This window comes from Centruroides sculpturatus, unplaced genomic scaffold (genome assembly GCF_000671375.1).
Source record: "Centruroides sculpturatus isolate CEXI.00-Female unplaced genomic scaffold, Cexi_2.0 scaffold299, whole genome shotgun sequence".
NCBI lineage: Eukaryota > Metazoa > Arthropoda > Arachnida > Scorpiones > Buthidae > Centruroides > Centruroides sculpturatus.
The window spans coordinates 543,298-559,551 of NW_019384485.1; the positions used below are offsets into that span (position 1 = coordinate 543,298).

The following is a 16,254-nucleotide window of genomic DNA, read 5'->3' on the forward strand; positions in this document are numbered from 1 at the left end:
GGATAATGATTTAAAACAACATTTTATCACAATTCGCTTTGTTTTTAGGGCACAAAAAATGTAGATTTTAATGTGCTTCAATTGATAATTATGAATTGCTTTATGAATATTCTGAATAAATTAAGATTTTTGTTAAATTTATAAAAGTAAATTGGTGTTTACCGTTGTTAACTCTACGTTTCTTATGATAATGATTAATTAACAACGTTTTTAAATGATTTTTTGAGGCAAAATATGGATATGGAATTAAATTAAAGACAAATAATATAAACATTAAAAATGTTCAAAATCCGATCAATTTCTTGCCATCTGTTCTTCACGATATGCCAAGTAAATTTCGATATTGATCAATACGACGGCTTTTTTAATTACTACAAAGAGTATAGTTTAACTCGATATCAGATTTATAGTTTTAAAGAAAACAAACATTTTAAAATAACTTTAACGTTATTTTAGACTACTGCTGTTGTAAATTTGCCTTCGATACTGAGGCCTTCGTATATCTTTTAGTTTCCTTTTCCGTAGTTTTGAGCTGAAAAATATCTAACAAAAATTCATAATTTTAACTAAATTTTTATGCCTTTTAATGTGAATGTGTCGTCTATTTAAATAAAAACACTCTACAACTAAATTCTAATTACGCTGTAGATTATGCAACTTAATAAATTTTCTTAGATCTAAATCTGTTAGTCAAATGATAGATTTATTATAAAGCTGTAATTTGATGACGATGATCTATGGCAAGAGCGAATAATTATTTTAATTAACAAACCACATTTTTATATGGTTGGCACGCCTACCACTTTTGTTCAAGGATCTCTTCGAGGATGCAAACCGTGTAGATCTTTAATTTATCGATTTGCAAAGTGTATCTGTTAATTACATTACCGTTCTTTAGAGTCTAAGTTATGCAGATTTTAAAGGTTTAGATTCCAAGTTGCTAAGATTTTTACATATTTTTACAACGATTTAAAGCGTTATCTTAATGGGAGAGTCGCAAGAACTGAATTGATACTAAATTTATTCAAAAGTTTGTAGACTTAAAAAACCGCCGAAGAGGAAAATCGAATGGTTAGGAATGTTTGTCAGGTGCGGTTCGATATTTATCGCCAGCTGTATTTCTATAAACCTGCTTTGCCTAAGGGAAAACAATCAGGCAACTCAAGATATATGATTTTTGACTAATCGAGATTTTATGACGTTTAATTGGAACTTCGCTTCGATCACAAGTTTCGAGTTTCTTTCCCCCTTTTTTTTTGCCCATTATCTAAGCGAAACGAATGCGAAGCAATTGATTTCTAAATAAAAAAAAATTGTACTCGAAAGTGGGAAAGAAATTTAAGGATTTAAATGCCAATTGTCTCCAATGTGATACAAGTAAGAGGGATGGCGCGTTAGTTTGATGAACCGTGGTAAATGTCACGGCTCGCAGACATTTGTTGACAGTGGGTCTTCTAGAAATTGGACGTGTTAATGGAATTTGCCAACCGCAGTCAACACGTTCTTTGACAAGTCTCGAAGTATTTGCCACAAACGACTTGTACCCAACAAAATTTTGCACTTTTGTCGACCCGGTTCTCTTGCCGTAGGTAAACACATTGAGTTAAATGCGAACCTTGATCTTTCTTAAACTAGACGATAACACTTTTTAATCGTAAATAAGACGCATTACGCGATTAGATACCCGAAAAAAAGCACTAAACCTCACTCACCAGTCCATTAATAGTTTTAAATGCCAAATGCCAAGATATAAACGTCGCAGATATACAGTTATAATAGATTAAGTTGTCGATACAGACAATGGATAATCGAGATAAAGAAAGGCATTAATTGTATATCCGATGTTTAAAATTTAGTTATATGAAAAAAAAACCTGGCGTAATTATGTTAATAAGGATAATTTAGATTCGTTCTCATGATCGGTTTAAAGCTCGGCACCATTAGTTATAAAGAAGAACTGTTTAAGATTTAATGCTGTGCCTCCATGTGGGATGCAAATGCAACGTTCTAGAAGGGAAGCAGCAGAAAAAATTGTGTAAAATTACGATACGCTGCAACTTTTTTAAATAGATATCTAACAATTAATAACACGTGTACGAATTTTGATTTAATTATCTTCGTGGAGTTTTTTCTCGAGTAATTTTTAAGAAATTCATTTAGCAAATTGTTATTGCGATTATTTTGTAAAGTGGCGAAGAAAATTTTAAATTTACCCTCTTCCTCTCTCTTTCTTTTATCGTTTTAAAATAGAATTTTACGATGTTCCTTAAATTCTCCGAATGTCTAAGAGGTTATCTAATAAATATCTCGTAGATGGAATTATTTAGAATTGATTTTCGAACATTCCATAACTGCCATCTTGAACAGGGCGTCACCCTCTTCTTCTATATTCCAAGGCAAATGTTTGCCTTTCTGTGATAAATTTTAAGCGATTTATTATCTTTCAAACGGTAAATTTGCGTTGTTTTATAGTTTACACCTCATTACTTTGAATTACTCTTTAAAGATTTACTTTCTGATCCAGGAAAAAAAAGCGTTATATTCTCTTAATTCAATGGGAATTAAACGAAAATTTGTATGTTTAATGTGAACATTGGTTTAGTTTTATGTTATAAATTGCTAAAATTTGTAAATTTTGATCTTTGTTAGCTCTAGAAAACAACGAAGGAACAAAATTTATGATTTTCTAGGCGCGAATTTTATAATTGTTCTACTCTTACTTCTATTTTATGATTTTCGATTGCATAATAATAAAATTTTAGAAATATTTACCAAAAATATAAATTTAAATATTTTACAATAATAAAAAATCTGATTTTAAAGTAGAAATTTTAAGGTATCAACGCAATAATTTGGCATACCTTATCTTCGATTGTAGCCATAATTACTACTTTATAAACGGTTTTAGTTAAAGAATTAACTAGTTTAACTTGTAAGAATTCCGAAGATAAAAATCCTCGAGAAAATTAAGTTTAAAGTAAGGATTAGGAGAATTTTCGGTAGTTACTCTGTATAGAAAAGTGGATTCTGTCGGACACCGTATGAAGTATTAAGCATCTTCTGTCAATTTTTGGTTGCTCAATCGACACATTTTAATCATGTTTGTCATAAAGATAGCTGACGTGAATCGAGCGAAGTTTGAAAAAAAATTCTCTCTCCCCTTTGCAAAATGCTGCCAGTGGGAGTTATGGATCATTAACGTCCACACTGCTTGCTCTTGGTGTCTCCGGAGTTTCGAAACTTCTTCGGTCAGAGGCCATCAAATATAGTCGAATAGGTCGGAGATTTTCATAATGTAGAACTCCCTCCTCCTTTCTGTATCTCCTTTTATGATGCATAAATATCGAATTTAAATTATTTATTTTACATCTTGTAATATGTTATTCCTATAAGCGCCAGGATACTAAGTTGTGTATATATATATATAATTTTTTTTTCTTTTTTTTCGCGAGCGCGTATGTTTGTCTGGATGTAAGCTTGAAGAATCTTTCACGCTAGATTTATCTAGTTCGTATAGTCATATCGAAAACGGATTTTGGGGAGGAAGATGGAGCGTTTTTTTTTTTGTTTTAAACGTTTTAAAAAGCAACTTTTTGACTCGATTTAGCGCGTTTAAATTCGATAATTATAATGCGACGATCTGATAAATATTTGGAAAACATATTTTAATTCATGGACGTTTTATTTCTTTTTTGCATTATTTAAATTGGAGGAGGAAGAGGAGGTAGGATGAAGGAGGAGGAAGAGAGAGAGGAGGAGGAGGAAGGAAAAAAAATGCGCGCAGTTATTTTTTGGCGAATTATTTTTGTCGCCGTGTCTTCTCCATTAAAAGAAAATGGAAATGCGGATGTTGACATTAGTAACAGACGTTCAAATTGTAATTTCAAATTTTATCTTGTTAGCTTCCACTCCGTTTATTTAGATATTCCGTTTCGGTTACAGAATAAAATTGATTTTACAAGTGAATTAAATTTCTGTATCAATGTTAAATAATAATCTCAGTATAAAGAGATTTTTCCCACTTCTTTTTTTCTTCCTCCTCCCTCTCTTTCTCTTGTTATATTGTATTAAAAATCGGCATTTCTTTCGTTCTTTATTAGTATTGTTGTTTAATTTATTTTCTTGCAAATACACAAAATAGCTCTCGGTAATTCTTCAAATTTCGATTTATGAGCTTTAAGTGTGTTTTATCTGTCTGCGAATCGTCACGCTGGGATAAAGATTATTTATTCTTATCGCAATCGTTGGCCTATGGGACTTTTTGAAGTACAATTTTTACTTGATTTTTATTATCAAATTGTCTACACTTCTTACCACACTGATGAGAAGATTTCATAATTTAAATTAATTAAAACGGGTTTTGTTCTAACGTACGGAACAGAATTATGAACTTATTTCGTGTAGAACACCCTTCTAAGGAATCTTCTCTGGAAATATTTTTGTACAGAACAAAGTTGGAAATCATCGTCTAAGAATACCTGTTTTGTATAAAAGAAGTTTGGAATTATTTTCTAAGAGAACCTGTTTTTCTAAAAAACACCAAAAAAATGGAACTGTTTTCTAAAATACTTTGCATTAAAAAAATTTAAACTATTATCTAAGAACACTTACTTTCTACTGAATAACTTCAGAATTGTCTTCTAAAACACTGTTTGTATAAGAAAAAGCTTGGTGTCGTCTTCTAAGAGAATATATTCTCTATAAAACAAAAAGAGTTCGAAACAGTCTTCTATAAATATTATTTTCTATAGAAAATCTTTGGAACAGTCTTTTAAAAGCAATACTTTCTATAAAAAATATTGGAACTGTTTTTTTAGAAACCGCTTTCGACAAAAAAAAAGTTGGGAATTATCTAAAATACGTTCATAGAGATAGTTCCAAACACTAGGCCTGCATGATTCGATGGAGCAAAATTGAAAAGTAGCTTTTAACAACATTAATTCATATAAGAAAGAGTTGTGTCTAAGAGTACCAATTTCGTGTCTTATAATAAAACTCTGAGTGATAATTTATATTGCTTTCACTTTGTCTCTTTTGTTTTTGAAAATGGAGTTTTATTACAGTAACGATAACGCATTTCTTAACGGTAATTAAAGGGTTGTTAGGCAAAAATAAAAATGATTTAGATTTAATAAGCATAGTTTTATTATTACATGTATATACATATATAAAGGCGATTCCCATTGCGTATTAGCTAGAGAAGCTTCAATTATAAAGATTCTCTCTAAGAAGCAAAATACAGAGAAATTGCCTTTTTTTGTTTTTTTTTTCTTCTTTTCTTCCTTTCTCGAATGGAAATTCTGTCGAATGACAATGAGGCTATTAGTCGCAGGCGTTCAGGTGAAACAGGACGGATACAGCAATTAACGACGTCAAATAAGATTTGTTCTTTGACTGCCATCGTTCCGGGCACCAACTATGCTTTAACTCAGAATTTCTGCTTAAATTGATACCCGATATTTTGCTCTTTCTCTTCTAAAAAGTCGCCAAAAATTTCTTAAAGTTATCTTTTGTTAGAAAATTCTCTTTGTATACAACCCGCAGGCTCTCGTCGGATCTAGACTTTTGGAACCATCTGGACGTAGTCGTAGCATAAATAAAGTATTTATGGCCCATCTGTAATATATATCCACCCTAAATAAAATAAAATTATCAGCTGCCCTGTCTTGTTTTAGATGTAGTTGATAGTAAATTTTTTTTAAAGAAAACGGTACCTCAGTTCACGCTTCTACATAAAATGATAGGCCTACTTATTAAACTTATATGATGAAATATAAGAATATTAAAGTTCTGTTTATAACATTTTTTTTATAAGTTCGGTTTGATTTAATACTTGATTGATGCGCGATACTTAGACTTTATTTACGTACATTTGTAATTAAAAGAATTAAAATTTAAGCTCTAAAACATGCGAATTTTTTATATATCAAAATCAATTTAGCGTTTACATAGAAAGTATACGTATATAATAGATCTTATATTTATATAATATAGGAAAATTATATTGCTTCTATACAGTAATGTATCAGTGTCTATATTATTCAGTCAATCAATCCATCCTTTGTGTAAGATATGCACACAAGGAACGTAACAAAGCATTAACTTACTATAGGCCATTCTATCTGTAGTAATAAGCAGGCAGATTGGCCTATAATTAGAAAATATTACTTTGTTGTTGCATTTTTAAGCACTGAAAAATTACAATGCTTAATAACACGATATGTTTTATGTATAACCATAGAATCAACCTTAAAACTGGATTGAAATTATATAAACTCGTATCTTTAGACAGACATACACGGAAGAACGAAGTAAGAAAATGTATTTTTTATTGCACACGATAAAAGAGTGCCTTCAATTAATCATAAACTAGTGTATATACATATATATATATAAAGCCGAGAACGATTGGTTAGAATGAACAAAGCCATGAATTATTCTCTCTCACGAGAAGTATATTTCACTAAGTGAATACATCATATAATTTCTAACGATCTATCATGCGGTTTTCATGCTTTATTATTTAATCTCGTTTGCTATATACATAATTCAAACCTTTATTTTTTGTGTCAGCTATATATATTTATACTTAAATAACATCACTTCTTCGTTACAAACCACGTTCAAACTATTAATATATCAACCGTACATACTTAAAATCACTTAAAACTTTCCATAATTATTATTAGTAAGAAGGTATATTTTAAAATAATACACTCCTTTTTTCCCCTCGTGTGTTGGCGGAGCACCCCTACAACACACAGTACAGAGATTATAGCGTTACTCTGCTTGATGAAAATCTGATTAAAAGAAGTTAGCGATAAGCATTCTTGGGGAAGTTTTATTTTTCAAAATACCTTTACTTCTTTTCAGCAAATTAAAGCCCAAGGGTCCTTCTTCAGAACCTGCACAATGAGTGCGTTGAAAATGCTGTCTTTCAAGATCCTTCTTTTATAATCTCGTCATTATTTAGTTTGATGTGTCTCCTTTTACATTCTTGTTAAATGAAACTTCTGGCCAATATATAGATTAGTCTGTACTTAATAGATTAAAAATAAGTTTGCGTTTTCGATCGATAGGCGTTTCCATAATTTTAGACTTTTTAAAGGTTGTTTTTGGTATTTAAAGAGATGTTTTCCGCGCTACAAAAAAAAATCATCTAAAAAATGCATTTTATAGTCTATCAACTTTTATTGCTCGCCTCCAGATGGCATTACTCGATTTTCTAAAAAAAGCACTTTTTGAGATGGAACGACCGCGTGTAGACTTTCTAAAAAATGAAACATGTTACTCCGCTTCAATTTTTTTTACGTTTGTGTATCTATATATAAGCAGCGATATGTTTTTTCTTTCTTTTTTTTTTAAATGTTTTCCTCTGGAATAATTTGCCTAATGAACGATCGTGTTACGCTTTGGTTTACACACAAGTGTCGATTGCAAGAATATGGTCACCCTTCAAGAACCGTTTCGTTTTTCTCTTTGCAGATATTTATGCACAAGTCGGCAATGCAACACCATTCTCGGGAGATCCATCGTGGAGAGATCAAACCTCACCAATGCCAACAATGTCTGAAATCCTTCTCTTCCAATCATCAACTGACCCAGCACATTCGAATTCACACGGGAGAAAAACCGTACAAATGTTCGTATTGCGACCGACGTTTTAAACAGTTGTCTCACGTACAACAGCACACGCGATTGCACACAGGTAATATTATCCTGAATCTTAATTACTTTACTTTTCGCTGTTGTAATTTAAGTTCTGTTCGCGTTATTTCGAGGTAAAACTCGTTTCAGACTACGATTATAATCGGAAATTAAAGCATAATTGGCGCGTAATCGACAATCGAATCCTTTGATAAATTAAAATAAAATTGCCGAAGTTTAACGGAATTTCGTGAAAAATGCTTTAAACAATGAATTAAGACCTCAATTTTTTATGTTTCTATACGGTTTATACTTAAAATATATACGGTTTTTTATCGGTCGATTTTCGGGTAAAAGTGTAGAAAATGCGTATCGGAAACTAATATTTTGTGGTTTTTTTAAATGTTTTTCTTTAAGTATTTGAGTTTTTAATCGTTTCATATAACATCAGACATTAAAAAAGTGGAAATAAATTTTTTTTAATCTAAAAATCGAGTTAAAGTCTAATAAAAATGTCTTTAAAACTTCAATTATATAGAGTTATATTGGTTTAAGTGGCTATAAATTCGATTTTTTTTCTTTCTTCAAATTTTCGTAAATCTGAATCGAATTAACGTTTTAAATTATTTCTTAAACGTTAAAATATTTAGTAAATAGGGAATATTACTTTATACCAACGTTCCAATTTAAAAAAAAAAAAAAGGATTTAGATAATCTCACTTGAACAGTTAAAAACAAAGAGTCACTTTAACTGGAAATAAATAAGCAGAAAACGTTACATTTTCAAACTTTTCGAAGAAAAATCCCTATAAAATCCCTATAATTGTTTTAAGAATATGTTTGGAATTTGCTTTAGGTATTGTGGCAAAATGAAATATTCGAAATTCCTTATCAAACTCTTTAATTTTCTTTTTTCGAAATTTTGTAAAGTAAATTAATTATTTTGAATCGTTTATTCTTGCAAAACTTTCTTTACCCGTTATTTTAAATATTTACTGTTTGCCATTTATAGATGAATAAGAATAAAAGAATAAAGAGCGGAAGGGGGACGAAGAAAAGTAATCTTTACTCGTTTTGATGTAAAGTGAATCCTAAATATAGTAAATTTCGTTAGTTGGTAACCAGATGTTTAATGATCAATGACATTTTTTCTGATTTGATCGAATCAACCCCAGTGCTTTTTTTCCTCTCTTCTTTCTTTCTCTCTATACACCTCACTAATAGTGAATTGTGTATATAAAAATAATCAACCATTCAAAAATTAGTTTGTCTTTTATATCCATCTTTTTATAAACACAAAAACTGGAAATTTGTACTTTAGTCAGAGCACAAATCGTATCAGTGTGTAAATCTTCGGTTCTTTTACAACTTTAAACAGTTTGGAGTGTGTCAATATATTTATTTATGATAAATAATTAAAAAACTCGATCGTTTTCGAGTGCATCTTCAATATTTTATGAAGCGCAACGATTATTTTGAAATTCATCACGCGTAACAAGGAGAATATAAGTATTTTTAAAATTTTTTTTCTTAAATCATACTGTATTGTTAATAGCTTAGAGTGTTTTTTTTTTAAGACGAGAGCATATTTCAAATGGTACATTTTATAATAATAATAATTTTTGCGTGAGTATATTATTTATAAATAGAAGAAAATGATGTAAAAATTCGTCTTCAGCATATTCAATTAGGGACATGCACTGTAACAATGCAGAATATGCGCTAGGAAAGCAGGTGTGAGTTTAGATATAAAGCAAAGTTCGCGTGGATGCAGCTGTCTGCGTTTTGTTTTTCCTGTTCTGTACTAGGAGGAAAAAAGAGCAGCTAAATATATTAACACGCAGTATGCTTAACGGAAAACCAACGGGCCTAATAACCATACCTTCTTCACTCCCCGTTTAAGAGTTATGGCAATTTTTATTTTAGGAAACGATTCCGCTTACGTTAACGCAGAAAAAAGAATTACAGTTGCCAACTTAATAAATTAATAACAATCTCGTCCACTGGATCGGTTACCTAATTACGATTTATTCTTTACTTCTCGACTCGAAACAACAAGTTTTGACTTTTCAAATGAAGTAAAAGAGAGAGAAGAAGAAGGGAGGGAAGAACGAGGAGGGGAGAAAAAAAAAGCAACCCGAGTCGACACTCTGTCCGTGTTAGTCGAAGACTAAAATGGAGTCATCAAAAGATAATGATAAATTTTGACATGTACTGTTCTGCACATTAGGTTAGTCTTTTGTCATTTGCTTTCGTGTTCTACCGATGTAGAGGATTGGACTTGATCACTTGCCTGATGGTTTTTAAAGTCGCTCGCTAAAATGTCAAACATGAATTTGCAAAAAGGCAATTTTTCACGTTTCGAGCTAATTTCTGCTCGTAGACGTAATTTAATTCTGTATGCCGTTTTGATTTTTCATTGATTAATTTGTCGATTTTAGTAGCAATTTAATAATTTACTATCGTTGTCATAAATGCCAGTGGCTCCTTGTTACTAGATAACGATGATGCCGATATTTTCGACTACTTCGTTAGGTGTTTTTAGGGGGTAAAAAGAAAAACGCAAAGGATTTTGAGAAGAATAGATTCCGTAGTGTGCCAACTTGTCATTTTACTCGTTTATACCGCAAAAATTAAAAAAAAAAGAAAAAATACAGAAAACGTCTATTACAGAAATTGTGAATTAAACACAAATTTAATTGTTTCGACTTCTCTTACTACATTATATTAACTTTTTCTTTTTTTCCCTTCTTTTTTTTTGAAATTTATAAGTCACCGAATTGTGGAAGAGATAAGATGTATTCGGTAATTCAATTGAAAATTTACTACTTGCATCTCGTGTTGGATGTACAGATTAAAACCATTTGAATGTTTAGCATAATTCCATGGCTTACTTTTGTGTTTTAATGAAAACCGTTAAGTCAAAAAAAGATAAAATAAAATAAAATAAAAATAAAATAAAATTACTTTTTCTAATTACAAATCATTAAGAGCTAGATAACTCTTAGTAATTAATTGCCTATCTAGTTGAATATAAATAGGTTTTTATCGCAATTACTCTGCAGACAATAGGACAGAGAAGCGAGTTAAAATTGACTTGGCTCTAGGTAAATACTATACTGATTACTATTTAAATTAATTTATTTTTGAAATTTATAATTATTATTATGTCATTTCCCGTGTATAAGACGAGAAGAGCTCCATTATACCAAGGTTTAGTAATAGGAAAATGTTTCGTGCGAGTTAACATAAGCATCACTGCAACTATTTTTTCCCCTTCTTTGCTCTCACGTTTTTGAACTTTCTGGTTATTCTAGAATTAATTTGCGGATAGATCTAATAATTTTATGCTTTTATATCGACTTATCGTATCAAAAATCAGAATATTTTTTGTTAATTATGTTCTCTGTAGCTGTCGTGGTGGCCTAGTATTACGCTTACTAGCTTAATTCTTTGAAAAATCTATAGATATCCATTTTCAAGGAAGATAAAAAAAAATCAAGGATAAAAGAAAGCTTGCTTATTCAAAAATTTCGTTACACTTTTTTTGTTATTGATTGATCTTATCAGGATTATTATAATGACAGATACGCCGAACGAGTCGAAACAGTAGCGATATGCATGGAATTTTTTCGGTACAACTTGAATTAAAGAACACCAAAACCTGAAAATTAGCATAGGTTACAGAAATGTCGCTTTTATAATTTATTTTGCGTAGCTTTAAAGAAGTATATGAGGCATATATTTAATCAAAGCAAGCGAATGACAGACAACCAACTTGACTACTCACATAATAATGAAATTTCTATGCTGGAAGACTTTTTGTTTCCTCAAATCTCTTATAAAATTTTAATCCATGTAAATATAATTTGTACTTGGTACACTTCGTCTGCCAAATACAAAAGGAGAAATATAGGATAAGCTATAAAAATAATAAAAAGCACTACAGGAATAACGTTAAAAAATCTAAATCCCCCGAGTTTCTTGGAATAAAGTCAAAGATTTTTTTTAATTTTACGAAGCGTTAACTCAAAAAAAAATTCATTAAATCATCAATCAGCTGTTGCTAGTTATTTAAATAGGCGTAAGTTAAATTTTGTGTTACAGTGAAAAATTTCTGTTTAGTGTATTTTGGAATGAAAATACTGCGTAAAAGTTTAGTTTTGATTTTTATTTTGAAAAAAGGAAACACAATGTCTACCTGTTTTATATATAAAACGGAATTTGTTAATTTTGAAGAGCATTTTTCTTATTTTAGTTTCAGCTCTTTTGCTAATTTACAGGATTTGAGACTAATTTATAAAGTTACTGTAAATTAGTACAAGGTTCTTATAAGTTACTTTCAGGTGCTATAAATTAAAAATAAGATGTTATTAATTAGTTTCGAGTCCTATAAATTAGGTTCAGGCTCAAGTAAAATATGCAATAAATCCACTTAAAAAACAAAATTTATCTTGGACAAGGATTTCTTCGCATATGAAGTAGAATATTAGAAGAATTTATTCGACTGGATTATTTTATGTTGTGATAATTAAAAGTATTTATTTTTCATATACGTGAAGTATATTAAATCGACAAAAAAAGCTAAAAAGTAAACTTTTGAGGTTCTTTATGCTCAAGTGTTAGAAATATGACTCAAACTTTATGACAAATTTGTTAATTACGGTAACAAACCATACTTTGAGACCAATATACATTCGCATAATGTTTTTAAATAGTTTTTTTATATGTATTATACATAATAAGATAAATAGTGTTGATTAACTGATATTGCCATCTGCTTCATTCTCACCTATTTTTCGTAAGCGTCATCATAAAAGGAAACATTGAAAAGACAAACCAAATTTCGCTTCTATCCCTTGGCAATGATTACTTTTTGTTTGCAAATCCCAAAGACTTAAATTATGTGTACTCTGCTGTGTGCTTATTATCAGATTTATCATAATAATAACCTTTTGACTTGATTGATCAAGTCATTGCTGCATTTTAAATAAAATGTTTATTTTTACTAGATATTTTTTAAAATACAAAATCGAGCAATAACGCTTTAAAACTTTAATTAAAAATAACGTTTCATTTTGTTTTTATTGTTTGTTTTAATAAATTGCGCGATAAACGTGTATAACAAAAAGAAGGAAGAAAAAACTTTAACAAAACTGAACAAAATGGCGGAAATGTCGATTTCTCTTGCGCGTGTTCTCGCGTCGCCATCTAGCGACGACAAAATGAACTTTTCTAACGGAATTTCGCCTCGTATTTTATTTCTCGAGCACTGTCGAAATTTAATTCGAATTCGCGTCTCCTTTTGAGTGTTAACGCCGATTTACGTAGTTTACTGGAGTGAAGAGAGAGTGACGAGCGTTTTTATTAGCGAATGACCACTCTCGGACTTTACAGGAGTGTAATCTATCAGATGTATCACGTAGGTGTGATCCAATCAAAAGTGGTGAACTGATGTGACAGCGAATCACGGTGACTGTCGAGAATCTAGGTCGTACATCACCCAGTAGTGACAGCTATTTGACGCGCTATGATGGATGCTTCTTGCATACATTAAGGCAGGACAAAGTCGCCCACAGACATTGCGTCAGGTGGTCTTTATGTAGACGTCATGCCACTGGATAATGGATGATGGTCCAAACCCTGTGGGGTCATCGCTGATCTGTTTCCTTGCCGAAACTTTCCCCCGTGAGGTTGACTGTTATACTTTTTTTTCCTCCGTGGAGAACCTCTGACCTCGTTCCACTTTCCCCTCTGCTTATGTCTTCTGCAGAAAAACTGTCTGGGGAACTTGGGATGGGGTGACTGACCGTGCACTTCCGTGCTGCTTCTGACTTACTAAGCCCCCATATGAGCTGTTTACATTACTTTATTATCCATCATAAGATGTTAAAGTGCATTTGTCATTCGGATATTGAAATGGTTGTTTTTAAATGTTTGTGGTATTTAATTTTATTCTTAGAAGAGTGGGGTAAAAAATTGTTTTTTTTTTGTTATTTTGAGAAGTTATTTGATTTTGTTTAAGAATATACATATATATATATATATATATAATTTCTCTGATTGTCATTTAAACTGAATGAAGAGAGGATTTTTTTATTAGGATAGTTTATAATTCTGTTAAAGAATCATCTTTGAAAATGTTCTTAAGAAAAATTTATTCTATTTCAGCACACATTTTGTATGTATTTATATCTATTAAAACTAAATATTGTATTCAAAAATTGCAGTATTTTTTTATCTTTAGCAGCGTTTACTTTGATGAGTAAGAAAATGTTTTAATTTATTTTTATAAAATATGAAATCGAGCGGTACGGCTTTATTGGTTGCTGAGTGTAAAACATAAAAACAAATTTTTTTTTTTGACTGGAGCTTTATGTAAAAGAAAGTGAGATATTGGAAAGAAAGTAATGGTCTTCTGGAGTAGCAGTAATAAAATAGGGCCTGGGCACTTTAATTCCACTTTTAATTACTTGTGATTCAGTCCACGGTAATTACAAGCTGTGAGACTGACGGTATGCAAATCTCCATTACCTACTAATTAGTTTCATCAGGTTGTCGCCTTCCAGCATGTCTACCTAAAGCTGTTGCATATGTATAACCTGGTAGGCTTTCATTTTCACTGTTCCTTGTAGCGTATAACGTACAGCTAACAGAACACTTTGTAACAACTTAAGGAAACAGTTTCTAGAATCCACACGGTGTCGGCATATTTGAACAAGAGATGAAAAAACTGTATACACACGAGGCTTTGGTCCTTTAATGTTTGAGTACAAACTTTAGAAACAACGTCGCTTACTTTTCTCGACTGAACCTTGTGAATTTATTATCCGTAGTCCATTTGTTGGATATTAGTCGAGAGAAACAATATTTAATGATATTTTTCTTGTAATATTTACAATTTTAAAAGTAACCAAACTTTTTAATTTCAAAAAGTTATTTTTAACAAACTTTTTAAATGATTTTGTAGTATTATATTTGAGAGATTGTAAATTATATTTATTTGCTAATTGATACTTTCAAATTAATTTGTGTAGAATCATACGTTATATATCTAAAATTTGAATAAATTAGACAATGTAAATATGTTCTTTATTAGTATGTGTGTGTGTGTGTGTGTGTGTGTAAAGATAAGTGCAGATTCTAATGAAAGTTAAATGCTTTAAAAATTTATATTTTGAAACTTACTTGTATGTAATTTTTGCTTATTAATTTTAATTAATGTTTCAGGTGAACGACCTTACAAATGTCATTTAGCAAACTGTGGAAGAGCATTTATTCAATTGTCAAATTTACAACAGCATCTGAGGAACCATGACAATCAAATGGAGCGTGCCAAGAATCGTCCATACCTTTGTAACATATGTGGCAAAGGGTTTGCTTCAGAAAGTAGTTTAAGAACACATCGGTCTAAAGTAAGCTTTTAAATTTAAATTGTTTCCTTCGATCGATTCACGTCAAAACAATGCGTAAATCAAAGCAAAATCAAAAGTTTCTTAAGTATAATTTTTTTTTTTTTTTTTTTTTAATAAGTAACATTTATATCTATTTTTAAAATACTGTACTATTGTAAAAAATACCACTAATTTTGGTTGTAAATAAAAAAAATTGATAAATTAAGTAATAATAAATTTGCATAATGTTAAATTAGGTAAATTCAAAAAAACAAATATTGAAACGCTAATTTATTATTGAGAATTATGACACTGTAAATATACTTAATAGGCCTGTAGCCAGGGATGGGGCCAAATGGGTCAGAACCCTCTAAAATTTTCCGTGACCCCTCCAAATGTAGAATCCGAAGCAAGGCGAAATTCAGCGGAAGGCAAGAGTGCAGGATTTAACAACACTTCCGAGGTATATAATAAAGAAAAATTTCTACCTATACTACGCCATTCTTTAGTCTTCCCATCACTTAAATCATAAAAAAAAATAATTTCAAATCTTAAGATAATCCGATGCACATAATAAACACTCATTTATTAGTATATGCATAATTTATGTTGTCATTTTTTTTCCCTAGTTTTTAATTATTATTGATTAATTTTGAATCTAGATGTACTTTATTTAGAATTACCAAACCTTTGTTTTTAATTTAGTTATAAGTATTAATTTTATGCATAACAAAATTATTTAAAGCTAATTGGCATTTAAGAATTAAGATTTAAATAATTAACGATAATTGCTTTTTATATCTAAATGTAATGACTGTAATAAGCATTTTATAGAATTTATTTATTTATTTATTTTTTTGTCGATGTTTTACAGACTTTTTTACTGCATTATAAGTATTTATATTGTAAAGTATGACAATATTAATATGCGTGTCGGTATTTATATGTTTTATTTTTTTTTTCATTGCGTAGTTTGAAATTTGAGATGACTGATTTCGTCGCCTTCTCGCTTTTCTCTGAATCTCTCTCTTAACCAATCAATAACACAATCTGATTTATAACTCAACAAAATAAGTAATGTCTTGTCCTTCCTTTTAAATGTCATTCCACTCTTTTATTACAAGAACCCCATTTTTTGTTATCAGACCTTCTTCTGATCTTTTCTAACTTAGTACCATTTGCACGAAAGTTAAATTTTAAGAAAAATGTTTAA

The 16,254-nt window shown here is 30.3% G+C and overlaps 1 protein-coding gene across 1 annotated transcript in view; it reads left to right on the forward strand.

Moving 5' to 3' along the window:
* The window catches only part of LOC111621562 (zinc finger protein rotund-like), a 177,492-nt gene extending 161,785 nt beyond the window's left edge, over positions 1 to 15,707 (forward strand). The window contains exons 5-7 of the mRNA XM_023363744.1: positions 7,486 to 7,708; positions 14,878 to 15,062; positions 15,373 to 15,707. Of these exons, the coding sequence (XP_023219512.1) occupies positions 7,486 to 7,708; positions 14,878 to 15,062; positions 15,373 to 15,573 (609 nt within the window). The 3' untranslated portion in view covers positions 15,574 to 15,707. The remainder of the gene's footprint in view (positions 1 to 7,485; positions 7,709 to 14,877; positions 15,063 to 15,372) is intronic.
* Positions 15,708 to 16,254: the final 547 nt, after the last annotated feature.